The 26,246-nt window shown below is 61.2% G+C and overlaps 3 protein-coding genes across 5 annotated transcripts; 1 reads left to right on the forward strand and 2 right to left on the reverse strand.

Annotated features, from left to right (window-relative positions):
• Window positions 1–164: 164 nt before the first annotated feature.
• LOC117643268 (facilitated trehalose transporter Tret1-2 homolog) lies at window positions 165–11,353 on the reverse strand. The gene is made up of 7 exons (XM_034382041.1): window positions 11,038–11,353; window positions 2,260–2,395; window positions 1,926–2,099; window positions 1,452–1,801; window positions 1,241–1,381; window positions 753–1,158; window positions 165–652 (listed from the first exon to the last, which is right to left on the reverse strand). Exons 1-7 carry the CDS (start codon window positions 11,086–11,088, stop codon window positions 318–320), a joined length of 1,593 nt encoding a protein of 530 aa, XP_034237932.1. The 5' UTR covers window positions 11,089–11,353; the 3' UTR covers window positions 165–317.
• Window positions 11,354–21,678: 10,325 nt separating this feature from the next.
• LOC117643555 lies at window positions 21,679–24,819 on the forward strand. Its single transcript, XM_034382500.1, has 5 exons — window positions 21,679–22,300; window positions 22,464–23,115; window positions 23,186–23,487; window positions 23,573–23,827; window positions 24,064–24,819. Exons 1-5 carry the CDS (start codon window positions 21,705–21,707, stop codon window positions 24,416–24,418), a joined length of 2,160 nt encoding a protein of 719 aa, XP_034238391.1. The 5' UTR covers window positions 21,679–21,704; the 3' UTR covers window positions 24,419–24,819.
• LOC117643556 (60S ribosomal protein L35a) lies at window positions 24,507–26,236 on the reverse strand. Of its 3 annotated transcripts, none has more exons than XM_034382503.1 (5): window positions 26,101–26,236; window positions 25,519–25,650; window positions 25,253–25,426; window positions 24,943–25,101; window positions 24,507–24,566 (listed from the first exon to the last, which is right to left on the reverse strand). In XM_034382503.1, the coding sequence occupies exons 2-5, from the start codon at window positions 25,624–25,626 to the stop codon at window positions 24,543–24,545; spliced, it is 465 nt and encodes a 154-aa protein (XP_034238394.1). In that variant the 5' UTR covers window positions 25,627–25,650; window positions 26,101–26,236; the 3' UTR covers window positions 24,507–24,542. The 3 variants fall into 3 exon arrangements, with proteins under 3 accessions (XP_034238394.1, XP_034238393.1, XP_034238395.1); XM_034382502.1 differs by having other exon boundaries at window positions 26,069–26,124; XM_034382504.1 differs by having other exon boundaries at window positions 26,010–26,111.
• Between the last annotated feature and the right edge of the window lie 10 nt (window positions 26,237–26,246).

Here is a 26,246-nt window from a genome sequence, read left to right on the forward strand (position 1 = left end):
CGCGTCCCTCTCCTCCTTGACGTCCTTGACGTGGAAGGTGTTGCCCGCGGTGCCCGTCCCGCGGTCCGCTGCTCCGCCCTCCATCCACGTAGAGATCATCTACACTGTCCTAGTCGTGCCACCGGCACTCTGGGGGCGGGCGGCCACCTTCCTAGTGCGCTGCAGTTCAACCAGGCACTGGCTTCCTGGCTGGGCTCCACCATGGAGTCCCCGTCCTCGGTCCTCGGTCCTCGGTCCCGGCGACGAGGCCCTCACAACGGACGACTTGGGGCGACGTGGCGCCGCGTGCCGCCGCGTGCAAGTCGCTGCCGGCCCGGCTATCTCTGGCGGCCCAGGCTGATGGTGTAGACGTCCTGGCCGCGCGACGACGCCGCCACGATGTCCAGGATGGAGTCGTCGTTGGGGTCCACGGGCGCGGCCACCGCCTCCCCGCGGCTGTTCTTGCGCGCGGCGACCGAGGCCGAGGCGGGCGGCATGGCGGCCTCCTCGTCGACGCCCTCCTTGCCGTCCTTGGCCTTGTCCGACTCGTGACCGCCGAAGGACATCTCGATCTCCCGCAGCGTCCGGCCGTTGGTCTCGGGCAGGAGGAACTTGCCGAACACCGCGCCGCAGAGGGACAGCGCCGAAAACACCCAGAGCACGCCGTCCATGCCTGCAACGGGAGGGGAGGGGCGTCGTACAGTGTGCCCACACAGTCGGTCTGCGCCCGACACGCAGGCAACTTATCCTACGCGACTCGATCGGAAGCTTACCGATGGCGTTGCGGAGGTCGGGGTACGTCTTGACGGAGGTGAAGATGAGCAAGTGCGCGAGCGAGGACACGATGCCGCCCATGGCGCCGCGGGCGCGCAGCGGGAACAGCTCGCCGGTCATGATCCAGGGCAGCTGCAGGTAGCCCAGCATGGACACGCACACGTGCACCAGGAAGCACGCCAGCGGCACCCAGGGCAGCGGCCGCGACGACGGCGGCAGCGAGGAGAACAGGTGCTCGTAGAAGCCGGCGGCGAGCATGGCCAGGAACATGCCCACGCCCGACATGCAGGCCAGCGTGGTGCGGTTCAGCTTCTGGATGGCGAGCGCGCCCAGCAGGCTCATGACGAGCCGCATGCACGCCACCCAGATGGAGGCCACGTACTCGTTCATCTCGGTGCCCACCTCCTGCGGGACAAAAAAGGGCGAGTTTCAGACATTCAGCCGTAGAGTGATAGAGAACCAGGCCCGAGGGAGGACACACACGCACCTGGAACAGCGACACGGCGTAGTACAGCACCACGTAGATGCCGGAGCCTTCTTGGAAGAGGAAGAAGGCGAGCAGGAGCAGGAACGGTTTCCAGATGGCCGGCTGGACGAAGGAGCAGCGCCCCGCGCCGGCCTCGGCCTCCTGCAAGCAAAGCAGCAATGTCAGCCCCTCAGCCCGTCAGCCTGGAGGGTAGGCCGCCCGCCGGACGTACCTTGTTGGCCTGCGCCAGCGAGTCCGTGATCTCGGCCAGCTCCTTGTCGGCGGCGGCGGGCGACCGCCGGAGCCAGACCAGGGCGGTGCGGGCCTCGGCGGTGCGGCCCCTGGCGGCGAGCCACGGCGGCGTCTCCGGCACCAAGCTCACGGCCACCAGGCTGAAGAGCGCGAAGATGGTGCAGAGCGCCGCCACGATGTGCCACTGCGCGAAGAAGCCCAGCGTGTAGACGATGAGTACGCCCAGCGACACCAGCACTGGGCCGCACGCCGACAGCGGGCCGCGGTGCGAGGCGGGGGCCACCTCGGCCACGTACAGGTAGCTGGCGGCCGCCATGCCCACGGCCAGTCCTGCCAACCACAACCACCAATCACACAGGGCTTACACTTACCCGAAACGGCCCTCAAATGGGGTAATAAGTGGCATTGGGGTAAAAATGGCACACTATAAGTCTGTGTGGTGACTCAGACTTACCCGAGATGAAGCGGCCCACGCAGAGCAGGGTGAAGTGCCTGGCCAGCGCGAGGCACACCCAGCCCACCACGTAGGGGATGGCCGTGAGCTGGATGGCGGTGCGGCGGCCCAGCAGCTCCACCAGCAGCCCGGACAGCAGCGCGCCCAGCGGGTTGGAGATGACGCCCAGCGCCGCTGCAGACACGCACGCCGGTCAAGATCAAGCTGCTCGTGCTCATGCTCGGGATGCGAGCGCGACTCACTCCGAACGTCGCTGTCTCTCTCGCACCCACGCGGCGTTACTCGCAGAGGTGCGAGAGAGACAGGACGGCGGCCAGCCTTACGGTGCACCTACCTATCCAGGAGGCGTCCTGCTCCGAGACGACCAGCTTGGAGGCCTTGTCCTGCAGCTGGGGCAGCAGGATGGCGGAGTAGCCCTGGCAGAGCCCCACCGAGATGGAGTTGGAGTGCGCCGCCATGGTCGCCAGCACCTGCAACCCAAACCAGGGGACCCGGGTCAGCGAGCTGCACTATTGCGTCAAGTGCAGCGCGAGTTTCGACACAGATGCGAGCGATTCGCACTGCTCGCTGCGTTCGCCGCTAATCGTGCCACCTGCTCGATGCTCGCGAAGCTCCAACTGGGTCAAAGACCGCACTATGCTAATTAACCGCCAGTCTCGGCGCGCGGCGCGCCGGTCGTGGTCGCGACGTGGGCGTAGTTTTGCTGCCTTCCGTTTTTAGAACTCTTTCGCGGTTTCGACTCGCCGAATTTAGACGGCAAGTGGTGATACGCGCCGCCAAATGGAACGGGCCCACACTTTCCCTGCTCGGCAAGGCAAAGTCTGACGCGCGGGAGGCGCGGCGGACCTCGCGGTGGACCATGGGGGTCTCATTCCGACCAGCGCTTCTCGTCGCTCCGTCTCTCTCGCGCCCCTGCGGCCCTGCGGCCCGTGAGAGCGAGAGAGACGAGATCCCCATTCGGAATCCGCCTTAGGCCGTCGTAGGTCGAGCCTCCCCGTGGTGATTCACAGTCCTGCCTCTCGTTCGTCTCCACAATGCGTTACTCAATCTCGCCGCCCGGCCACGGGACCCTCGTCCTCGCGGTCCTCGTGATCATCGTGAACCTCGTCACCGAGACCGCCTCCGTAGTCCTTGGCGTGCCCTTAGTCCTCCGCCAGGGCCAGGGCCTTGGCCAGGGCTTGGCCAGGGCTTGGACAGGGCTTGGCCAGGGCCCGCCGGCTCCACGGAACCAATTTGTTGTGTCCGCTCTCCTTCTCCATTTCGCCCTCGCCCACTTCCTCCAGGCCCGCCAGGCCCGCTCCTTGGTTTATCCGGCCACCGGCGCGTTATTGTCACAACAGTTGTTGTGGTGTCTCGTCCCGTTGGCCGTCCGCGTCGCGACACGCAGCCCAGGCTGCCCAGCGTCACGCGGCCCTCAGCCCGCGGAAGCCGCTGGAAGAAAACACGGACCACACTTGGAGCCCTTCGTCGCTCCGTCTCTCTCGCACCCCTGGGAGGTGCCCCATGAGCGCGAGGGAGACGGAGCGACGAGAGCACAGTTCAGATTCGCGAGCCGTTTGCCGTTGCTCATAACGGCGGGCCTCACGTCGTGCAGCGCGGGAGCAGGAAGTGAGGCTTACCCTCCACCGGACACTTCGCCCCGCCCCGCCCCGCCCCGCCCCGCCCCGCCCCGCCACGTCGACACAAGGCCGGCCGCGCGCCACCGATGAGGCGGCGAGTCCAGCCGCCCCCGCGCGGAGGAGCCGGCACACCACTGGGTAAATTGATCTGACTCCGGCCCGCCCGCCCCGCCACCCCCCCCCCCCCCTCCTTCATCTCCAGTGGCTCCCAAGGGCCCGAGTAAGAATGAGTCTGAAAGACCCCACTAGACTAGCGGCGCGGCGTGAATGGGAACCGCCTGACCTGCATCCTGCATCACGTGAGCCGCCAAGGCTGGAATGGGGCGGCGAGACTCCACGCCCATTGGCTGGCGACCTGGCACAGTGTCGCCACGAAAAGGGCGAAAATTCTTACGATGCATCAGTGCCGAAAGGGTTGCCTAGCTCTGCCTGCCCACTAGGAAATACTTTGGCCCTGCCCTCGAGGAGTTGGTAGGCTGAGGTTGGCGACCCTTTCATAACGGTGCGAGTATTTTTTCCTTCCTATGTGACAACCCCGCCTGCCATGCCGTGCGTAAGGAGGGTCTCTTGCGCGTGACGTCGTACATCGCCCGCAGGCCGCAGGCTCAATCCGACCAGGGGGCGTCGCTCTGTCTTTGTCGCGCCCTGACGGGACGCCGCGTGAGAGCGAGAGAGACAGAGCGACGACAGCACTGGGCGGCCAGGCGGCCAGACTCTGCCGCGTCGGTGAGAAAAGTACACGGAGATAAGTGCCATCCGTTCGGAAATGGGAAAAACAAATAGGAAAAACAGGAAAAAATAGGGAAAACAAACCGCCCCGCCGCTGTCCTAATTTACCATCTCGCGAGAAGTTTGCGGACTCGATCGTCGCGGTCGCAAAGAAACTAAAACGAAAACCGTTTCCTGTCTCCGTTTCCCAGCGTGCGTTCGCTGCAGAGAGAGAGCAGGCGGAAAAGGCACTGTGAGCGACATGAAGTTGCAGCGGCGGCGGTGTATTCCTTCCCGCGACACTGCGGGGCGATCTAAGGTGAGCCACAACGTTTCGCCGGTCGAGTCGTGCGAGTGGCGCGTAACGGCGCCTGATTTATGGGCTGCCCTCGCTACTTACACCGTAATGCGCGGTGTCCGGCGAGTCCGATGACGAGTGTGATGCGAGTGGAAAGCGCCAGCAGTCTGATTCCGAGAGTCGTTTTCGTCGCGCTGTCTCTCTCCCACCTATACGGGACGCCCCATGAGTGCGAGAGAGACAGCGCGACGAAAACGACTCTCGGACTCAGCCTACAGTGGCCCGGGTCAACGTCGCCGTGAGCACGCGTGCGGGCGGGTTTCGAGCTGTACTCTGGTTTTGAACAACAGTCCAATGTAGGAGTTCTCTCCAAGCGCGTTGCCTACGCGCCTCCTAGCAGCCCTATCCTTCCGTTCTAAATGCACGGCGGACTTCCCTCAGTACGCTGCAGGCGTGAGGGTGGAGTGAGGCGTGACGTGTGTCAGACCGCCTGCGAGACAGAGGGTAGGCAACCCCGAACGGCCTCACGTTTGGCGGGCTGGCCTACCCTGCACTTCACAGGCGCTCCGCCGAGTCGTTGTGTCGCTGTCTCTGTCGCACGAACCGACTCCTTTGAACGGCGGTAGGCTTTGGCCGCTTGGGCCGCTTGGGCGGTGGCGGCCGTCCAGGTGTCGGGTGTCCCCTTGCCGTGTGTACTGCGTCCTGGCCGGCGCGCTGCCCGCGGCTTCCGTGTCGCAAATGACACGGCTCGGCCAGGACGCCTCCCGTAATATTGAGGGAGCTCTGCAGAGAGCTATGAGCTGGCCGCCGCTGGCCGCTGCACAGCTTTTTGGCCACTACTGTACCCGCGCTAGTTCGGCCCCAAAAACAGTGCAGACGTCACGTGGCACGCTGCCGCGCTGCCGCCGTGCAGCCACGCAAGACGCGGTGGACGAGGTGGACGAGGCAAGGGCAGCCGAGGTCAGGGCTTCGGCTTCGACTTCGGCTGGTTTCGTTCCGACGGCACGGCTTACTCATTCCGGCAGTCCGTTTCCGTCGCACTGCATCGCACTGCCTCTCTCGCACCCAAACGGGACGCCCACGAGTGCGAGAGAGACAGAGCGACACGCCGACAACGGGCCGCGGGCCGCGGGCGACAGTTAAACCGCGGCCAGTGAGACTTTTATCGTCTCACGCGCTGATATTTGTCGCCGACTGCTGACTACACGACGGTCCCGTAACAGCGGCTGAAGGCTGAATCCGAACAGTGCTTTTGTCACTCTGTCTCTCTGTGGAGGCGTCATCTCCAGGCCGGGTTGCGGCACGGCCGAGCACGGCGCACACGTAGATCGGCCAAGGCCCAAGGCTTCGGCGAGTCCAGTGCCAGGTTGCATTTCGCTGCAGTTCCAGGGACTCGCGGCCACTCCCGGGGACTCGTGCCAGGGACTGACGCCGGGACGCCGCTGAGGCCACACGGCGCGGCGGCTCGGGGCCGGAGGAGCCAACGGGCTGGTGGCGCCACAGTGTTCCGCCTTCTCCCTCTGTCTCTCTGGCTGTGGGGGCGTCCCGTAGGGCCCGTAGGGGTGCGAGAGAGATAGAGCGGCGAAGCGCCTTCTCCCTCCGTGCCGCCAACAAGACTGCCCTTATCGTCCACTCGAGCGGCGAGTGTGCCGCCGTGCTTCGTCGCCGTGCTCCACGCCGTGCTCCACGCGGCCCTCGGCCACCGCGAGCCAATCACGGCCCCGCCCCGCCCCGCCTCCATGCAGCCCTTGATTATGCCCCGACACAGCCGCCTCAATCCGAGCGACCCCTTCGTCGCTCCGTCTCTCTCGCTCCCCTGCGGCCTGGCCCGTGAGGGCGACAGAGACGGAGCGACGACGGCGATGTGCGGAATCAGTCGGCAGGGCGGCCGGTCCATGCGCCGCCAGCGACCGCCAGTGCGGGCCGCTAGCCTTATGCACCGGCAGGCTGTCGGCCCCGCCCCGCCCCGCCCCGCCCCGCCCCGCCTGGATGTGGCCTCGAACTTGGCCGCGGTGCTCGGCGGCACGGCCACGGCACGGTGCGCGAGTTGACCGCGAATAGGTAACGCGCGGCCCCGCCCCGCCCCGCCCCGCCCCGCCCCGCCCCGCCCCGCCCCGCCCCGCCCCGCCCCGCCCCGCCCCGCGAGCGGTGTTGGTGCCCCAGGCTAGGCTGTCGCTGATCCAAGCAGCTGCGCAAGCGTTCGCTGCTTCGCTGCTACCGTGCCCAACGGGCCGACCATGGCGCCGCGGCGGTCGATGCCTCGAAAACCGCAGCCAACACACTAAATGTCATGGGACAAATTTTTCTGGGGCCAACGGGTTATGCAATTTTAAGCACATCCGACGGTGATACAGTTTTGTGCCCGCCTGGATTGCCCAACGCTGCTACATGCCAACTTACATTGGACAATTTGTAACGCCAGGCGGACAAAGTTATATCACCGTCGGATGTGCTTAAAATTGCATAAGTCCTTCGCTTCGACAAAAAAGTCTCATGACATTTAGTGCATTTTGTTTCATTTGTTTCTCGCTCTGTTCCGGCCGGTTTCGGCCGCCACCGCTGCAGGCCTTATCTCGCCACTTTCACGTCTTCACGCCGCAAACCGCGAAATTGACGCAGTTTACCTTCTTGGCCCACCGCGGTCGAGTCAGAGTCGCAGTAGTGGTCCAAGTCAGATCAAAACAACGTCGCATGATGGCAGTCTTTTTTTCAAACTGAACCAGAGTTTGACACTGACGCATCAATTTGAGAATGAAATCATTTTGAACTGTCTGTTCTCCCTAACAATGTCGCAGTGAAGGGGTCCGCTCAAAATGAAATAGGCTGGCATCACTGGCGACAATTAGCCCGACAAGCGAGAGGCAGCCAGAGGCGAGCCATCAGAGGCGAAGCCGGGCAAACCCATTGAAATGCATTCAGGCGGGCCAGCCGGAAGCGACCAGTCCGTCAGCAGTGCGTCTCTCTCTCTCTCTCTCTCGCTCACAACAATCGCGAAACGACGTGCCGCTCTGTCGTTGTCACCGATAAAATGATGGCTAGATAGTGTCTCCCGGGCGGCGCGAACCCACGGCGAAGCCCCGCCGAGCCCGGCCCGCTTGTCTGCCGAAATTGCGCCGCCACCCGACAGAACGACGTATGTCACTCACTGCCTCTCTCGCACTCGTGGTGTCTCGCGTAGAGGTGCGAGGGAGATGGAGCATTCGGTCCACACAGGTACCCGGTTGTGTCCGAATGACCGTCGTCATCGGGGCTGTCCGGTCCGCTCCAGAGCCCCGCCAACGAGCCTCAAAGGGGTGCCATTGGTGCCAGCTCGGACTGTACCGGTTAGCGCAAATTTGCCAATGTTTTTGTCACTCCTGCCTGGTTCCGCCCAGGCACTCCGGTCCGGCTTGAATACAGGGGAAAGGCGGGGCGAGGGAAAGGGGGACGGGGATTTAAATGCAATAATGATTTGGCGCGAACGGCGTGGCCCGCGGCGCCACTCCACTGCAAAGCCGCACGTGTACGTACAGTGTACGAACAGCAGACAGCCATCTGGCAGCCCAACAAAGTCAGACCGGACATGTAAAGGGACAGCAAAAACTCTTTCCTTTCGGGATGGGAATTTGAGCAATTGTTCTTTCTCCCTGACATCCGGTCCGGCGGCGTTGACGAACCCCCCCATTAGAAAGCCGACTCGAACAACAGCCCCCTCCCCCGGCGCCCCGTCTACAAGGCAACCCCTCCTGGCTCGCGTAGATTCTGCATCAACAGCGCGGGGGCCACTCAGCCACTCAGCGAACGGCACGACAGCAAAAGCAAAACAAAAACAAAACAGGTCAAGAGGGGCGAGGGCGGGGGAGGGTGAGTCTGCTTCCCTCCCCCACGGGTCCGAGATAAGCTTTTTTCTGTGGAGACGCCGGGCAGGGGGCGCGTTAGCGACGGACGCGGGACGAGCGTGAGACAAGAGAGCGTGACAGCGGGTAGTGACACGTCAAGTGTCACTCGTGACGCGTCGCACGTCGAAGCAGAGCTCGGTCTGACGGATTCCGTTCCGCCGGGCGACGACGCCTTTGTCTCCATGCGTCTCTATGCGTCATTGGCGGTCGCAAGGCGTCAGGCCGTCGGGGTGCGCCATACCATTCAAGTATTTGCCAAACTCGGCGGCGCCGAAAGTGAAAACAAGTCTGCAGCGACGTCGCCGTCGTCGTGGCGGTGCGGTGCGTCCCTCCCCGCGTCCCCGCGCCGTCTCGCTGCGCCGCCGCCATGCCGCCGCGCACCGGCACGCGCCGTGACACAACCGCCGTGGGCGTCGCACTCTCCCTGCCTCCCGCCGCTCCCGCCGCGCGCGAAAATGCGAAAATCGAAGCGCAGCGATTGCAGAGCGAACGAGCGCGGGGCTGAAAGTTCGTCCTCCAGGAGGAAGTAAGCGGCCGGTCGTTTCCGCGATTCCGCCTTTTGCCGCCAGCGTGCAGGCCGCCGTCGAGGTCTGCTTTGTCCGGCTGAACACACGGCCTTTTGCCGCGGCCTCTAGCGCCCTCTGGCGGCCTTTCGCCGCCATTGTTCAGGCCGTATCGGCGCGTATCAGCACCAACGCCATGCAGTGCAGTGGCCAGCACAGACCGCTGGAGGCCTCGTGGACCAGCCTTTAGGACCAGCCTTTAGGACCAGCCTTTAGGGCCAGCTAGCTCAAGGGCCAGCCTCGAGAACCCGCAGCCCGCGGTCCTGAGGTCGACGGTGTGCCCCGCGGTGCCCTGGGTCCTCCCCGGTCGTCGCGCAGCGGGACAAAAACAGTTCGGCGGGGCGAAAGCCGGCAGGCTCCGCTTGCATTAACCTCCGCGGTGGGTGTGGCAGGGCGCGCGGGGCGGGGTGGGGTGCGGCGGGGTGCGGCCCAGGTGCTGCCATGGTGGTCTTATCACGCAAGGCCGACCAACAGGCATCAATGACCCAGCGGTGGGTCTGATTCGTCGGCCGCCGGGGCGTGGCGGGGCGTCGTAGTGCAGGGCGTGGTGGGGTGGGGTGGGGCGGGGCGGGGTGGGGGCGGGGTGTGGCGGGGCGTCGTAGTGCAAGGCGTGGTGGGGCGGGGCGGGGAGGGGCGTGGCTGGGAGGTCGACGCGCAGCACCGTGAGCGTGCGGTACGCGTGCTGCGCCGACCACTTTAACGTAATGCAACGAACAGGTGGTGGTCATCGATAAGTTAAACAGGCATTTAGTACCGGCCGATAACACCCGGCCCAGCATAGCCCAGCCTAGCCCAGCCTTGCTGCAGGCTTCGTCATCCTGTCTCTCTTCCATCCCTGGGAGAGAGACAGAGCGACGGAATCAAGGTTCGGCATCAGCCTGCTGCTGGGGCTCGAGATGGCGCGGCGCGCGCCGCGTAGGGGCGCGTGGCCTCTGCCGTGGCCTCTCTGCCGTGGCCTCCGCCGCCGCAGTCTGCCCGCACTTGGCCTTGACCTCCTCGCCCTGGCAGCCCCACCGCGTGGCCCCCAAGACCCCCGTGGCCAAACCACTCTTCATAGAATCAGCCAGCAGGCGCTCGGGTCGTATAAAAGTTCGACCTGCGGGTCCTGCGAAGATCGGGCAGGGCAGTCATGCAAGACGCGTCAAGCAGTCATCCTGTAGTCGCACCGTCACTCGACGCCAGACTCACGCCAGAGGCCGCCTTGATCATGGCTGCGAAAAAGGGTTGAGCATGCCGCAGCCTCACAGCTTTCGAGAGTAACTTGTTGCCCAGTGTACAAGACGAGGTGTAACCAGGCTCACCGCCGGGTGGCCCGGCCCGCCAGCCCGCCAGGCCCTCGACACGTCCGGTCCGGTCCCACCACAACACACTATTTTTGCACCCCCTGAACGCGCGCCAACTTCTCATTCGGATGGCCAAGGTGGTGGAAAGCAAAAGGCACAGGGAAGTGAATGGCACTCCAACACGGCCAACGCGGCCAAGTTTCGGCACAGTCAAATGGGGCTTGGGGGTTAGTCACAAGTCCTTTGCGAATAAAAATAGTAAAGGCGCTTTTCTTCCTATTGTCGCCATGGCAAAAAATCGCGTGCAGGTCGAAAGCAACAGAGTACCGCAAAAAGTAAGCGCGCAGTTCGATCGCCTGAATCCATTAACACGTTTTGAGAGCGAGGTTTGGTTCGGGAACTCCGGCGAGACTTCCCGGGACTACTAGACGTTTCGAAAGGCCCCAAAAAGATGTGAACCCGTGCCGGTGCACTAATGGGGCACTGGCTGCGTAGGTCGGCGGCACGGCGCCGAAGGGCCGCCCAGGGGCCGCCGGCAACGCAACGAACACACTACGACGCCCAGAAAACAAATTATCATCTTGACTTTTGTTTTCAAGAGGGCTGGAAAATTAAAGATCCAGAACAGGAAATTTATTTGAGTTAACCAATTTAACTACTACATTATAAATTCCCCATTTTTGTTTGAAACTAGAAATTTTTAAAAAAATTTAATCTTTTTACGCAATGTCGTTTTTCCTCTTTTTTTTTGCTTTCAACTTACCGTCCGCCCCATGCCATACTGCCACACTTTGCACAGTCGCTTCACCAGCATGACTCGACGTGGACGAAACACTTAGTCGCTGGGCATGGTAATCCACTCCACTGGGTCTCGTCCGGCGCTGATCTCGCTGGACTCCCGCGAGGGGCTGTGGCCGCGAGGGCTGGGGCCAGGCACGCACGCGACGACGCGGCACTCAGAGAGAGGGAGAGAGACAGAGAAAGGGAACGCGAGCAACGTTACAGCACTCCCCCGCGGCTTCTTGAAAACAAACCGCGCGACGAGGCGGCCCCGCGTGTTATACCAGGCTAGCCGGCCGCGGCTGTGGCTGTAGTGGCTGCAGTGGCTGTCGCGGCTGTCGCGGCGCAGGGGAGGAGGGGGAGGGGGGGGCGGGGACGGCGCGCGCCTCTCTGTCTGCCCGCCTGCCCGTCCGCTGCGTGTCTGTGTCGGCGGTCACACACACACACTCGTTCGGTCAGCGCTTTGTGGCCCGGTATCTGTTTCTTGTCGAATAGACACATCTCGGGACGCATCTCGGCGTCTTCCCGTCCGTGCCGTCGAAACGACGGCTCTGCTCGGGGCACGAACCCCCCACCCCTTAGGGCAACCATAACCCTCCACATTTTTCCCACGGCGAGTGTGAAAACTTTCACCCTAGCAGGTCTCGTGGAAATCAAAGTAGCCTCGTAGGAGCCAAAAGGGACCTCTTCAACGAGGCTGGTTTGATTTCTACCAGGCCCGTTTGGTTTCTGCGTAGGAGGCGAGGGAGACAGCGACGGGGGACTGTTCGTAATCAGCCTGCACGTGTGACAACTGACAATCGGCCCGCCGCTGACGCCGCTGACGCACGCTGACACCGGGCCACAGAATTCGGGCGGGCGCCGCGGCGCTGTCACTCATCCACCCCTTTATGGCCAGCGGAGCGATTCCGCACAGCGTCGCTCTGTCTCTCTCGCACCCACGGCGCGGCGGCGAAGCTTCGGGGGGTGCGAGAGAGACGGCGTCGCTGTTTGTCCGAGCGCGGGCCGTGCTGCCGTGTCGGCGGAGCGTCGCGCACGCGGCCGGGCCGTGCCGGCTGCCGGCGGCGCTAGACGAGAGCGTCACGGCGACGAGCGCCGCCGCGCACCGCGACCACCGCGACGACGAGACCAGACGTCAAATCGGATGCAGAGTCGTCGTGTCGCCGCGTACCGCGTGGCCTCGCCGTGACACGGCGTTTTGACATGTGTCGCCGTCGCGGGTTCGAATCCACGCGCCGGCCGGTGTTGTTCTGTTTTTCGGGCGAGGTACGGCGACGGTAGGCCCTCCCGGCCAGCGCGGTGTGGCATTTGTTTACAGCTGCATCACAAAGCCGTTTGGCAGCGGTTCAGGACAGACTTAGACCCAGGCCGCGCATACGCCCTGTCCTGGCACAGTGGGCCAGAAGAACGACGCAGGCGGCCAAAACTTTAGACGCGTTTTGAGCTCCAGAATTACTAGCCGAACGTGTGACCCCACCAATGGATTGCTCTCCGAACGAGGAATCCATTGGTGGGGTCACACGCTCGGTTCTAGTCATGTTTAGCGACTCTGCAGCTTAAAACGCGCCGAGGGTTTTAGCCGCCGGGGCCCGTCTTCTGGCCCACTGTACCTGGCCCCGCGCTGTACCAGTGGCCGACATGCCACGCGACAGTAACCACTGCTCTGTGAGCTGACCTCTGCCATTCGTCCGTTGGATCGCTATCGGGCTCCGTGACCTGCCCCAAGCCCCAGGCTGCCCCAGGCCCACGCCGCGGGCCGCGCGCTGCGTGCCCCCACCCCCTCCCCCTCCCCCTTCTGCCGGGCCGCCGGGCCGCCGGACTGCACTGGCGCAGCGGCGGAACTCTCGTCCACGCGACGTCTCGCCATGGTCTCGCCGTCTCGTCCGCGCGGAAGCGCAGTGATAGCCATCGCCACAAACGGCCGCAAAATTATTGCTCTGCGTGGCCGCCGTGGCCGGTGAGGTGTAAGCCTCATTTGACTTCATAGATGGGCTGGTTAGGTTAGGTGTCAGAACGCCTGCCGCCGTAGGCAACCATGCGGAGCGCAGCGCACCGGAGTGCTGCCGTTGCCTACCGCCAGGCGCTCCATTACCATTACCATTAAGGGATGATCGTATGCCATTCGGGCCCGACACATGCTCGCCTGCACTGCGAAACGAGACCCGCCCGCCGCACGCGCCACGCGCCACGCGCCCCGCACGCGCCCCGCCGCACGCGCCCAAGTCCTCGCGTCCTTAACCCTGCCGGCTGTCTCTCTGGCACTCATGCTTCCCTCTGGTGCGTGAGAGAGACAGCGTGACGTTGTCCCTGACGGAGGGCCTCGACGTGTAGCTGCCCTCGGCGCTGCCGCACCGCCAAGGCATGCTTGCTTGCTTTGGCGGTGCAGAGGCCTTGCCGTCTTGATGCCGAAGCCGAGCAGTGCTCCGTCGCTCTGTCTCTGTCGCACTCGTGGCCGTTGCGCTGGGGAGCGAGAGAGACAGAGCGACGGCGAACTGCGCCGTTGTCTCTCCGCAAGCCGCACAGGCTCGGACTGGCCAGGGCAGACAGGCAGAAAAATCTGCCGGGGCCATTCGGCTTTGGGACAAGTAACGTCAGAAAGTTGGTCAAAGAGTCCTAGTATATATAGGACGAAAGTAGCCGTTTTCGCTGATTTTGGGCGGCCACTACGTCCGATCTACTTGCGGTCAACGGCCTCCCTCGACGCCCTAGTATTCTTAAGACCCTACTCTTTCATGCCCTGTATCGGGAAGACGTTGACCACAACGATTTTGGCTTTGACCGCAACGATTTTCCGACCAAGTAGGTCAAAAAGTGGTCGAATCTCGGAAATTTGCTGATTTTGCTGACTTTGGGTGGCCACTGTGTCCAATCTAGTCGCCGTAAAAGGCCTCCCTCGACGCCCTAGTATTCTTAAGACCCTACTCTTTCATGCCCTGTGTCGGGAAGACGTTGACCACAACGATTTTGGCTTTGACCGCAACGATTTTCCGACCAAGTTGGTCAAAAAGTGGTCGAATCTCGGAAATTTGCTGATTTTGCTGACTTTGGGTGGCCACTGTGTCCAATCTAGTCGCCGTAAAAGGCCTCCCTCGACGCCCTAGTATTCTTAAGACCCTACTCTTTCATGCCCTGTATCGGGAAGACGTTGACCACAACGATTTTGGCTTTGACCGCAACGATTTTCCGACCAAGTTGGTCAAAAAGTGGTCGAATCTCGGAAATTTGCTGATTTTGCTGACTTTGGGTGGCCACTGTGTCCAATCTAGTCGCCGTAAAAGGCCTCCCTCGACGCCGTAGTATTCTTAAGACCCTACTCTTTCATGCCCTGTGTCGGGAAGACGTTGACCACAACGATTTTGGCTTTGACCGCAACGATTTTCCGACCAAGTTGGTCAAAAAGTGGTCGAATCTCGGAAATTTGCTGACGCCCTAGTATTGTTAAGACCCTACTCTTTCATGCCCTGTATCGGGAAGGCTATTGACCGCAACTAGTTTGGGAGCGGTAGCGTCACAAAGTTGGTCATGAAGGGTAAAAACAATGATGATCGGGGGCGTTTTGCGGTCTTATCCGCCATGGCCTTTTGGGGGCCAGTCCGAGCCTGAGGCCGCACTGCATGCAGTGTGCTGGCAGTGTGCTAGCAGTGTGCACGCGTGGGAACGGACCGCCGGGCAATTAGACTGAGAGCCCTGCTGGACTGTTTCCGGGCAGTGTCTCGTCCCTCCGTCTCTCTCGCATCCCGACGGGACGCCCCACGAGTGCGAGAGAGAAGGAGCGACTCTTCAGTCTGCTGCAGAGCGCCGCGCTGCTCCCAAAAAAGAGCCTCCTCCAAGTCGGGGGCCTCGCGATGGGCCGGCAGCGGCCGGGAGGCCCAGCTCCAGTGCGGACAGCTTTGGAGGTTGTGAGTGGTTGTGAGCTGTACAGCCCGACCCGAATCAAACACAGGATGGTACCAAGTTAACCAAACCCATCGAGAAAGTCTGAAAACGCCGAGCATTTCCATTACCAGTTACTCGATTGGCGCCCTTTTGGTGCATCCCTTCCTTCTTCCCTTCTTTCTCCCTCTTCCGGCGTTGCTCGGATCACCCGGATGCCATGGCATTGTCATCCACCCATCCATCTTTGGTTTCCAGTGTCGGCGCTAATTTCGGGTCCGCCGGCCGCCGCGCCGGGGAGATTTAATCGGCCGTACTCTCTGCGGCTTTCCGGCCTTTTCGGCGCCCCGTCTCCCTCATGAGTGCGAGAGAGAGAGAGGGAGAGACATCCCGTTTGCATGCTCTGCAGGTGTGCGATTCGCGGAACAGAGTCCGCTAAGTGATCGGCTGCGGCTAGAGCGGCGGCTACAGCGGCGGCTGCGCGGGGGTGGCGACTCGTCAGAAAGGAAACAAACACAAAAATGAACCAAAACGTAAACAAAGAAAAGAGATCGCCGAGTTGACTCAAATCCGCCCGGCCGCTCAGGATCAGTCATTCCTGGATTCCATTTTTGCTCTTCGTTATTTGACCCGGAGTAGAGTGTATTTTGAGTACTTTACTCTGTCGAACAAGATAGCCAGCTTTCTAGAATGCGCGCTGCTGCCACAGTCCTCCTTCACCTTCGCGCCCTTTTCGGGCATTTCGATGAGTTCATCATGAGTTGGGCTCACCTGTCCAAACACACCACTTCGCTCGCTGAGTCACGCTGAGCCGTCAGCCTGTAGTCGAGCGATTTCGAAGGATCGTTTCTCCGCTCCGTCTCTGTCGCACCCTCGCACCCCGAGGGGACGCCCCGTGAGTGCGACAGAGACGGTGCGACGAGACGATCCCGCGGAATCGCTCATTCGCCCTGCCAACAGTGTTTTCGTCGCTCCGTCTCTCTCGCCGTCGCGGGGCGGCCCGTAGGGGTGCAAGAGCGCTGAAAACGTCATGGTCGGACACATTGCCAAATTATGGCGTGACATAAATTTTTGAGTGACGCTGATTTTTAGCATGACTTTTCTTTCGTTTTTTTTTTTTTGCGTGATACTTTATTCACGCCTCTGGAAAGGGCACAAAGTGACGCCAATAGATTTTCAGTGAGAGACGGAGCGACGAAGCACAAGAGCCGTCCTGCCGTAAATACAATTGCCATTATTACTGACGTCACCCCGTTCGCCGAATTGAAACGAAGTCGCGCAGACGGATGTGTGGAGCGTCGCGCCACTGTATGTGTACTTAGGTGCACCGCGAAGTCAAACGTCAAAACAAACCAAGGGGCGACATACCACCGCTCACCCGCCAGATATTCCGAAGAGGCATTTCGTCTCCCTGTTGTCTCTCTCGCACCCCTTTCGGGCCTTCGGCACGCCCCCGTGGGTGCGACAGAGAGAGAAAGAGACAGAGCGACGAGTTGACCCATTCCTAAGGACTCCCTAGGAACTGGGTTCAAAGTCCTAGGGCGATCCTGTCACCGCCATCACAGGGCCGCGCTGCGCCGCGGCGGGACGGAGTAGTGCGAAGAGTGGCCGAGAGATGGCGCTGCGGACGCGCGCCTGCCAGCCGCTCGCGGCGACAGTGTAGGGGAGGAGTTGTATTGGGTGTGGAGCCGATTTGTCAGAAGGATTTGAAAATAACGTACTACTTCATAACTCTCGATTATTTACCTGATCCCGAGCGCTTTTCCCCTTCCGCGATTGCCGGTGCCGGCCGAGTGCACCGAATGCAGTGAGGTCACGGCACGCCGCGGCATACGACCGCGCCGCGGATCATGTTGTCGTCGCGGAGCTCGCGGAGTGGCGGTCCGCACGACGGCCTGTTGTTTGCAAACAACGTTTTGTAAGGCACGTTACGCCGCCACCCGGCCGCCACCCCCGCATCCACTCACTCTTCCACACTTCCACACTTCTTTGACGCCTGCAGCGTGCCCGTCCCCGCCGCCCGGCCCCCAATCCGGCAATCCCCATGTAATCCCCTCGGCTCGGCGCCATTACTCTCGAATGGTCCCGAGTGGTCCCGGGGCCCCGAATTGTCCCACGATGTCGGAGCTTTCTGCGCGCGGACTCTAATGTTCTGGGCGGCGCGCGCCGCGTCGGCGTAGTCAGCGAGCATGGTGGCACGCGCGCCGGAGCCGAGCCGACCGGTAGTACACTGCACTGCGCTGCGCCCACCAATCGCCACTGGTCTGGTCGGGTCACCGGCCAGTCGGACAAGGGCGTATCTCATCCGCGGGTTTCGCAGGTTACGTGACTTGCGCGGTTCTGTACGCAATAACCACGGGACTCTGATCACGTCTCGTCTGTCCATACTAGTAAAGCTGATGCGTAGTTTTACGCTTCATTCAAGCAAACAACGACGACACTTGTAGTCAAACGTAACAAGGCGTAAAAGTTGCAACCTCTCTGGACGCTGCCAAGCTTCCAGAGCCAGCATCGACGAAACTGCGCATCAAAGTTCAAGTTGGGGTTTCCAGCCCACAGGGTGTGTAGGAAACCCATGGCAGCGTTAGCGGTGTTGCCGCCGAAAGCAGGGTCTTCTTCTTGTCGGCCGGCCGGCCCCCTGTGTCGAACCGAGACGCCGCCAATTGGGACCAATTTGCTCGAAATTGGTATTGTCCCGCGGCGGGCGTGGCGCGGGCAGTTTGCACCAACCTGTTATCCGGTCCGGAGTCACAGCCACCGTGACCAGCGACCGGGGCCCAGACCGACCCACAGTGGGCCAGAGGACCGATGGAGGTGGCTAAAAGTCGGGACGCGTTTTGAGCTCCAGAGTCGCTAAATGGGACTCGAACCAAACGTGTGACCCCACCAATGGATTCCTCGTTCTGAGAGCAATCCATTGGTGGGGTCACACGTTCGGTTCGAGTCCTGTTTAGAGACTCTGGCGCTCAAAACGCATCTATAGTTTCGGCCGCCTCGACCGGTCTTCTGGCGCACTGTATGGCTGTCCAGGCTGTCCAGGCCGCAGGGGGCGGGGACCACCTCGCGGTACTTCCCGGAAACAAACAGCTTCCCATCTCGAGAGCACAGCATCCGCCTTACGGCGCTGCCTGGCGCTGCACTGCGCATTTCGGCCAAGTCACGATGCATCCACGCGCCATGGCGGCGCCATGCCACGCCATGCCACGCCATGCCACGCCATGCCACCGGCGTGCCGCCGCGCCTCACCTTCGCAAATTGCGTCGCTTGATCATGTCATCCAGGTTGATTCGGGTCGGCAAGCCCGGGCAAGTCGCATCACGGATGACGGTCGCCGGGTCATGTCGGAGCGGAAAGTGCACCGGCTTCTGGAAATTTCGTCGTCGCGGAGGTACACTGTCGGAGGTGCTGCGTACGCCCGCACGGCCGTACACAGGACGACGGTGCGGCAGCGCGACAGCGGCACGACGTCAACGAGAGAGAGGCCCGTCGGCAAACGAGTCTGAGAGAGACAGCAGTGATACAATCACAGTGCCCCCTCCCCCTTTACAGAACACAACACATAATAAAACGCAGGTGTGTACTTAGTACACATTTTCGTTGTTAGAAGAGCGTACTCAGTGCCCACTGGAGTGCTTTGAATTTCAGTGCACGCACAGTAAGACTCTTCCAGGTGCGTTTCTGGGGGAGGGGGCGGGTCTGACTCTCCCGTCCGGACTATCCGACGAAGGAGGCCCACGATGACCGGCTGGTCCCTCGGACAGCCCATGTCGCCCCATCCCTCTCGAACTCACGTCGCTTCCCGTGTGTGTGCGAGAGAGACAGAGCGGCGGAGCGCTGTTCGGAGTCACAGCCCGCTCGCTGCTGACTGCCGCAGACTGCCGACTCGCTGTGTGTGGTCGCAAAGTAAGCGAGCCTCCTGAGCTTTCGTCGCGTCGCGTCGCCGCAAGGACGGCCTCAGAGGGCACCATTGCATAACTGCCCCCCAATCTCAGCGACCGCCGTGCCGCGCCTCGCCGCGCCGTGCCGCGCCGTGCCGCTCTCACACGTCGTTGTCGTTGTTCCACCAATTACGCCGTTAGAGCGCCACGCCGCGCCACTCAGAGCCCCGCCAGGCCGCCGGGCCGCCATCGCTCTTCGTCTCCATTAAATGTATTCGGCCGCGCGCCTCGCCGTGCCGTGCCGTGCCGTGCCGTGCCGTGCCGTGCCGTGCCCTGCCGTGCCGGCATCAACTTTCGGATCCACGAAAGCCGCAGCGCCGCTCACAGGTTGCCTACCTCATATGCCAATTAGTGTCTTCGATTGTTCAGTAGTTTTCAGCGTGAGCGTGTGCGCGGTGCGTGTGTGTGTGAGTCTGTGTGTGTTGCCTGTGTGTGTGTGTCGCGGGGGCGGCGGACGAGGCGAGAGCAACAGAGCACATGACAAGGAGGATGAGGAAGTGGTGCACGTGGACGGAGAGGGCGCTGGCCGCTAGGAAGCGCGGCGCGGTGCCGCGGGGGGATCAAGCCGCCGATTCCGCACATCGCCGACGTCGCGCTGTCTCTCTCGCACTCAGGGGGCGTCCCGCGTCGGTGCGAGAGAGACAGAGGCGGCCCGCTGTGCGGAACCAGCCTGCAGCAGCGGGGGGACCTGCAGGACCTGCAGCGCGGTGCGGCGCGGTGGGGAGGCGTGGGCCGCACGCACAATTGGGGGGACGAGGGGGGAGGGGGAGGCCTTGATGTAGAGCAGTGACTTTTAATTGCGATTGATCCGATGGGACGTTAAGCGGCGTGCAGCACGGCACGGCACCTCTGAGTTCCGAGTAGCGCAGAGCGTGGCCGGCGACAAAGGCAGCGAGTTCGGCCCGGGCTGGGCTGGGCTTCCCTGACAGGTGTCTCTTGCACAGCACAGCAGCCGCGCACATCGCGGACATCGTGCACAGGGGCCGGAAGAGCCTCCAATTGGTGCTCGGCTTTCGGCTTCGTCCGGCCCGACAGTCGTTTTCGTCGCGCTGTCTCTCTCGCACCCATGGGCGCCCCGTACAGGTGCGAGAGAGGCAGAGCGACGAAAACGACTCCCGGAATCAGACTGCAGGGCACCACGGTGCTGGGCAACGAGGGCGTCAGCGCGGTGGTGGTGCGGCGTGCTGCCGTGTGCCGCTGTTTCACGCTCAGGATGTTCTGTTTCCTCCTCCTCCTTCTTCTCTTCTGCTTTTGTTGTGAATGAATTGGAGAATAAGTCGAGTGGCTTGCAGGCGGCGGGCCGGCCGGGGCGCGCGTTGCCAGATAAGCCGAAGGGCCAACGCGCCGTGCAGATTCCGCGCAGCGTTTCGGCGCTCTGTCTCTCTCGCACCCCTACGCGAAGCCGGGGACAAGCCGGGAACGCGCCACGAGTACGAGTGCGAGCGAGACAGAGCACCGTTCGGAATACCGCCGCCGCAGCAGCAGCGGGCGATTCTAGGGGTCGCGCAGGGCCGTGTTTATGTGTTTGCTCTTCGCATGGGTCTGACTCATCATAACCCAACGGTGCTCCAAATAAGCGACACGTTTCTCCCCCCTTGTTTTCTGTTTCAGTCCAATTATCGGACGAGTTTTGTCGCGGTTTAAAACGGGCGGGAAGGGATTGCCGCTAGCGGAAAATATCTAGATTCGATCATACGCACGGGAAACGTGAGGGGGAAGGGGGATTCTGCAACCACGCTGCCTCGCCGTTTTCCGATATTTTTCCAGCGGAACCGCCGCCTTCCTTACAGTGTAATGACCCGGCTGAGCCGCTACGCGCGTAGCCAGCGTAGCCACTACACTCTAGGCAGCCCGCCGGCGGTGTGAGGTCAACGTCTCGGCGGCTCCGCGTCTCGGCGGCGCCGACGCATTCATTTGCATTTTTCGATTGAATGATCCTGATCTGCCTGGGGACCCTGGGGACCCTGGGGGTAATCCGCGTGACTCGCCGTTCCTCCTTCCCGGAGTGCCTACAGTGTAGGAGGCGCGGCACTACTTGCACCCTCCCCTCCCCCTCCCCCTCCAGGCTCTCGTTCCTCTTCCTGTGGCCGTTCCTGGAAGGACCTGTCGTCAGACGCATGCACCTGCAAACACTGCGCCACGCCGCTCATTTTCGCCACATCCGCGTCGCCCCGCCCCGCCCCGCCGCGCCCCGCCGCGCCCCCGCACTCCTCCGTGTCAATGTGCCACGGCGTCCATCGGCCACGCTCCTCTCCTCGCCAGCGGTCAGCGGGTTGTCTGTCTCTCCCGCACCTTGACGGGACGCCCGCGGAGTGCGAGAGAGACAGAGCGACCGCGGAGGACGAAGTGCCGGGGGCTTTCTGCTCTAAGTGTTGACGGCCCGGTAATGCCTGCCAGGAATGAGTGAGTGCACGGCCACGGCGGCGAGCGGAGCGTGCGGCCTATGGTCGGCTCGGCGGGCGTAGAGCACTGGCCGAGCGGAGCAGAAACCACAGACACCGACGCGGTGAATGAGTCAAGTGCAAGACGGTGCCGCCGCCGCCCGCGGACGGGAGCGTAGGCAACCCTTCGCGCACTCTCGTTCCCGCCGGCAGATGGGTGGCCTACTGTCGCGGCGCACCGCGCGCAGTTTTATGAAGTCAGCAAAGCCGCAGTGCGTTGCGTTCCGCATGCCGAATGACTTCTCGATGAAGCAAATAGATGCCGCCTCCGTCTAGATTAAGGCCGCGCAGCCACCGGTGCGCGACAGCGACAGCAGCACAGGGGCACCGAAAGCCTTATCACTCTGCTCAGCAAGGCCCGCCTAGACGTCCCCGCCGCGGCGTTGGAGGCGCCGATAATGGAAAACCGCGGAAAGTCCTCCTCCACGCATGGCAGCATGCGGAAGCCGGTACACCGCTTCGTCCTGCTCGGCGTCGCCGTCGTCCTGGGGCTGCACTTGGCCGTCAACCTGCGGATGGCGCCGAGCCGGCGCGTGCACCGGGAGACCCTGCAACGGGGCTCCAAGGCCACGCAGGCGACCGCCACAGCCGCCGCCACCGCGCCTCGAGAGAGCCAGGACGGCGGCGCCATGCACGTCCGCGACGTCCCCCTGCTGTTGGACACCCCTGGCTGCCGCATCCCCGACTTGGTCGCCAACAGCAGCGAGGTGGCGCCCTACGTCGTGGACTACGATATGGGTGGCGACTGCGGTGACCCGCCACCCCTCGTGCGCTCCACCGACGACACGCTGTACGTGGACAAGGAGGCCCTGGACGCGTACGGGGTGCCCGCCGGCGCGCGGCCCCAGGACCACGTTCGCTGCTGCTACTCCGCCATGTGGCGCCCGCAGCTCGACGTGGTCGTCCCGGACTGGGGTCCCGGGTCCCCCATGCCGCCGGTCGACAAGAGGAAGGGGCTCATGTGGGACAAGGTGGCTTACGGCAACGACATACGGTACGCAGCGCGCGCGACCCGGGGTGTTTTTGCAAGCCGATTCATAACAGTGCTTCGTCGCTCCGTCTCTCTCCACGGAACGCTCCATTAGTGCGAGAGAGACGGTGCGACGAAAGCACTCATCCTGCTGCGTGAATTACGTGGTTTTTGAACACATCCGCAGGTACGGGGACGAATGCGTGCCGTTCTTTGAGCCCGTCGTGGTGCTTCACGAGTTCGTCCGCGTCAACTGCACCGTGACCGTGGCCGCGTCCGTGACCCAGCTCCGCGACTACCACGCCTTCGTGCCGGTGCGGCGTCCTCGCGGCTGGGCGGCCGACGCCGACGACGCCGGCACCAAGGACTCGGAGGCCGCGCTCAACGTGCTGGTGGTGGGCGTGGACTCGGTGTCGCGCCTCAACGCGCTGCGCACCATGCCGCGCACGCTGGCCGCGCTGGCGCGGCTCGGCGGCACCACCATGCTGGGCTACAACAAGGTGGAGGACAACACGTTCCCCAACCTGGTGCCGCTCTTGTCGGGGCTCAGCGTGCCCGAGCTGCGGCGCCGCTGCTGGGCCGACGACCACGGCGGCAACGACGCGCACTTCGACGCCTGCTCCTGGATCTGGAAGCGCTTCAACGCGCGCGGCTACGTCAACATGTTCGCCGAGGACACGGCGTGGATGGGGCTCTTCCACTACCTCAAGCAGGGCTTCGTGGTGCAGCCCACGGACTACGACCCGCGGCCCCTGCTCTACGTCGGCGAGCGAGACCTGGGCCGCAAGCTGCGGCGCCGGGGGAGCAGGGTGTGCCTCGGACAGCGCACCCAACTCGAGGTGAATCCAACTCCACCTGGAATGCGGACTTCGTTTCCCTCTAACCGCGGAACCACACGTCTCTCTCCAGGTGCTCTTCGAGTACGGCACCAAGTTCGTGCGCGCCATGGCGCAGCAGCGCAGGAAGTTCTTCGCCGTCGTGTGGGGCACGTCGCTGTCCCACGACGACCTCAACGCCCCCGCCGTGGCCGACGACATGTACGAGCGCCTCCTGGGGGACCTCGAGGCCACCGGCGTCCTCAACAAGACGGCCTTGGTGTTCATGAGCGACCACGGCCTCCGCTTCGGCGGCATCCTGGAGACAGCCCAGGGCCGCCTGGAGGAGCGCCTGCCCCTGATGCACGTCGTGCTGCCGGAGTGGCTGCGAGCCAGGTCAGTGGTTTCCCATGCTTGCGCCTTCTACTCCAGGTCGCCCTTATCTCATACCTCTCTCGCTGACCCCCGAACGCTTTCTCAGATACCCTGCCGCGGCGGACAACCTGCAACGCAACGGCGGGCGCCTCGTCACCGTGTACGACTTGCACGAGACCATGTTCGACTTGATGGACCTGTCCTCGTTGGAGGCGCGTGCGTCGCGGGAGGGCTCATTGGACCGCCGCGGCATCAGCCTCTTCTCGCGTATTCCAGGAGAGCGGACGTGCGCGCAGGCGGGAATCCCGGGGCACTACTGTGCCTGCCAGCTGCTCGACCCGGTGCCCGTCAGCGATCACAGGTGTGTCTCGTCTCATTCTCGCGCTATCACCAAGTGTACTAGTGTTATGTTGACAACTTGTGTAACCTATCAAGCTATAGTCAGAAAACGGTTCCACGCCTCAATGAAAGGTCTCGGCCCATCAGAGCGCCAGGAAAATAATATGAAAGAATTGAATCATCAATATGCAGACTTGACTATGGACTGAGATTAATTTAAGTTCTCTAATGCCCCAAAACTCATTCATTATTCCACAGGGTACTTCAGGTGGCTGAGTATGTCATCAGTGAAGTAAACTCTATGCTGTCATCCTCCCAAGGAGCACAAGGAAGCCCCTGCGCCAAGTTGCATCTGGACTCTGTGCTTGACGCACGCAAGAGAGCTCTCGGAGGCAAACATACAATGCCAATCTTGGAAGAACAGTACCAGCTGGTGGTACGGACACAGCCAGGGGCAGCTCTGCTGTCAGCCACAGTGACCTATCGCCTGGGTACAAGCACCATGCAGCTAGATGGCACAATCAACCGCATCAACAAATACGGCAAGCAAGGACAGTGCATCGAAGACTTCAAGCTCAGAATACTTTGCTACTGTAACAATAGTCAACAATAATGAACAACTGACAGCTCTGTTCAGAATAGGTCAGAGGAGCAGATGAAAATTGAGGGCGCCAGGCCAGGGATAATGAAGACAAACCAAGCAGATAGTTTTCTGTTTTTATTAAAGAAGTCTCAACTTAGATCCTGGAGGGGTACAGCATCTGAAACAAACAAGCACAAATGTGAAAACACAACAAAAATATAATGTAGGCACATTAAGACATTTTTTCACAATTGATGGTAGGCATGCCCCCAGGTCCTATTGCTCTCTGCTTTGCAACCACTTGAATAAACCATTTAAGTTAAAAAGGAACAACCTTTCAAACAAAAAAACAATTATTCACATGCAGATGAGATCAAATTTTCTGTCCCATTGTTCCCAATTGCAATAAAAGCGTTCGTCAAACAGTGTAACAAGCCCTGGTCAGTGTCAAACTGCAGTAATGAATGATACACAATGTATGTGACCTCTTTTCAAGTGATTGACTCAGGGGGACTGCCAAGTGCCATTGAACAAGAAGTAGGACTTGTACTCACAATTCTGACATGACGACCCATGGCCTGGGAGGGGAGGTTGGAGGTGAACTTAGCTCTAACACTTCCGCGGCATCCATGAGGTCGGGTGATCTTGCCCCAGATAGCACGAGTCTTAGTCTTAAGCTTGGTCTTGCCGGGAACTGAGGTCTTGTTCTTTGACTGCAAACATTGAAAAGAATTAGCACCATAGGAAAAGTGACAAGATCAGGATAGACAATCTGTTCAGTAAACTGTACACTCAGTTTGCAAAATGTGTTCTCAGTTGCAAAGATTACCAAGGAATGGAAATGTTTATCAACAAAGCACTTACCCTGTAGACGTACACCACCTTCTTGCCAACGTAAAAGTCTGAATCTTCCTTAGTACGGGCTCCATCAACCTTCAGCAGGGCAGTGTTTTCATGCTGATTCCTAAGACCGCGCTTGTAGCCTGAGAAGATAGCCTTGGCATACAGACGTCCGTGCCTCTTCAACTTGCACGGTTTCTGCAAACAACAACCAGCAACATCACTTGCTGCCCACAAGGACAAATGGCCAGGCGGTCGGTAGACTGACAACGGACACAGGCACAACTTACGGGTGGTGTGACTTCGCCGGACGCTTTCTTGGCGGCCTTCTTCTTCGCCACCCGCTCGATGGCTTCCTTCACGTAACCAGGTACCTCCTTCTTGTTCTTGCTCACCATTTTGGAGTCGGGTACCCGTCAACCCTGGAACAGCAAAAAACCGCCCGTCAAAATAGTTGCACAAACACACTAGAAAGCCGAAGCGACAGCACACGACATCGCCGCACAGCACACGTCAATCCTAACCTCAACAACACAAATCAAAATAAAGGAAAGTACCGGGATTCAGAAGGTAGAAAATGATGTAAGAGAATTTACATATGGGAAAATTAACGCCAAGCGCTTGTAAAGGGGACAATAACGGCATGAAAAACTGTAATGTCAGTTTAACAAAATGTTTTCATGCCTCCTTAGCAAGTAGTGGAACTGAAATCCAAAGACATCCGATCGAAGACCAAATGGATTGTCTGTATTAGACTAAAATTACGTTAAAGAAACCTTACTGATGGAACTTCGGCGAGAATCTTAAATAATTGTCATCGGTTTTAACTTAAAATATTACCGAAACGCACACGCCACGATCCCACGACTTACCGGAAGTTTACAGACCTCGAAAGAACAGTCCGGAAAAGCTGTTCAATCCTGGAAGGCGCTGGCGCGGGGCCGCGTTAGTTCTTCTCCTTTCTTCTTTACTTGTTTGGCAAAGAACGTTCCGTCGAATAGACCAGGGTTACAATGGA

The sequence above is a fragment of the Thrips palmi genome, unplaced genomic scaffold (assembly GCF_012932325.1).
Source record: "Thrips palmi isolate BJ-2018 unplaced genomic scaffold, TpBJ-2018v1 HiC_scaffold_17, whole genome shotgun sequence".
NCBI classification, from domain to species: domain Eukaryota; kingdom Metazoa; phylum Arthropoda; class Insecta; order Thysanoptera; family Thripidae; genus Thrips; species Thrips palmi.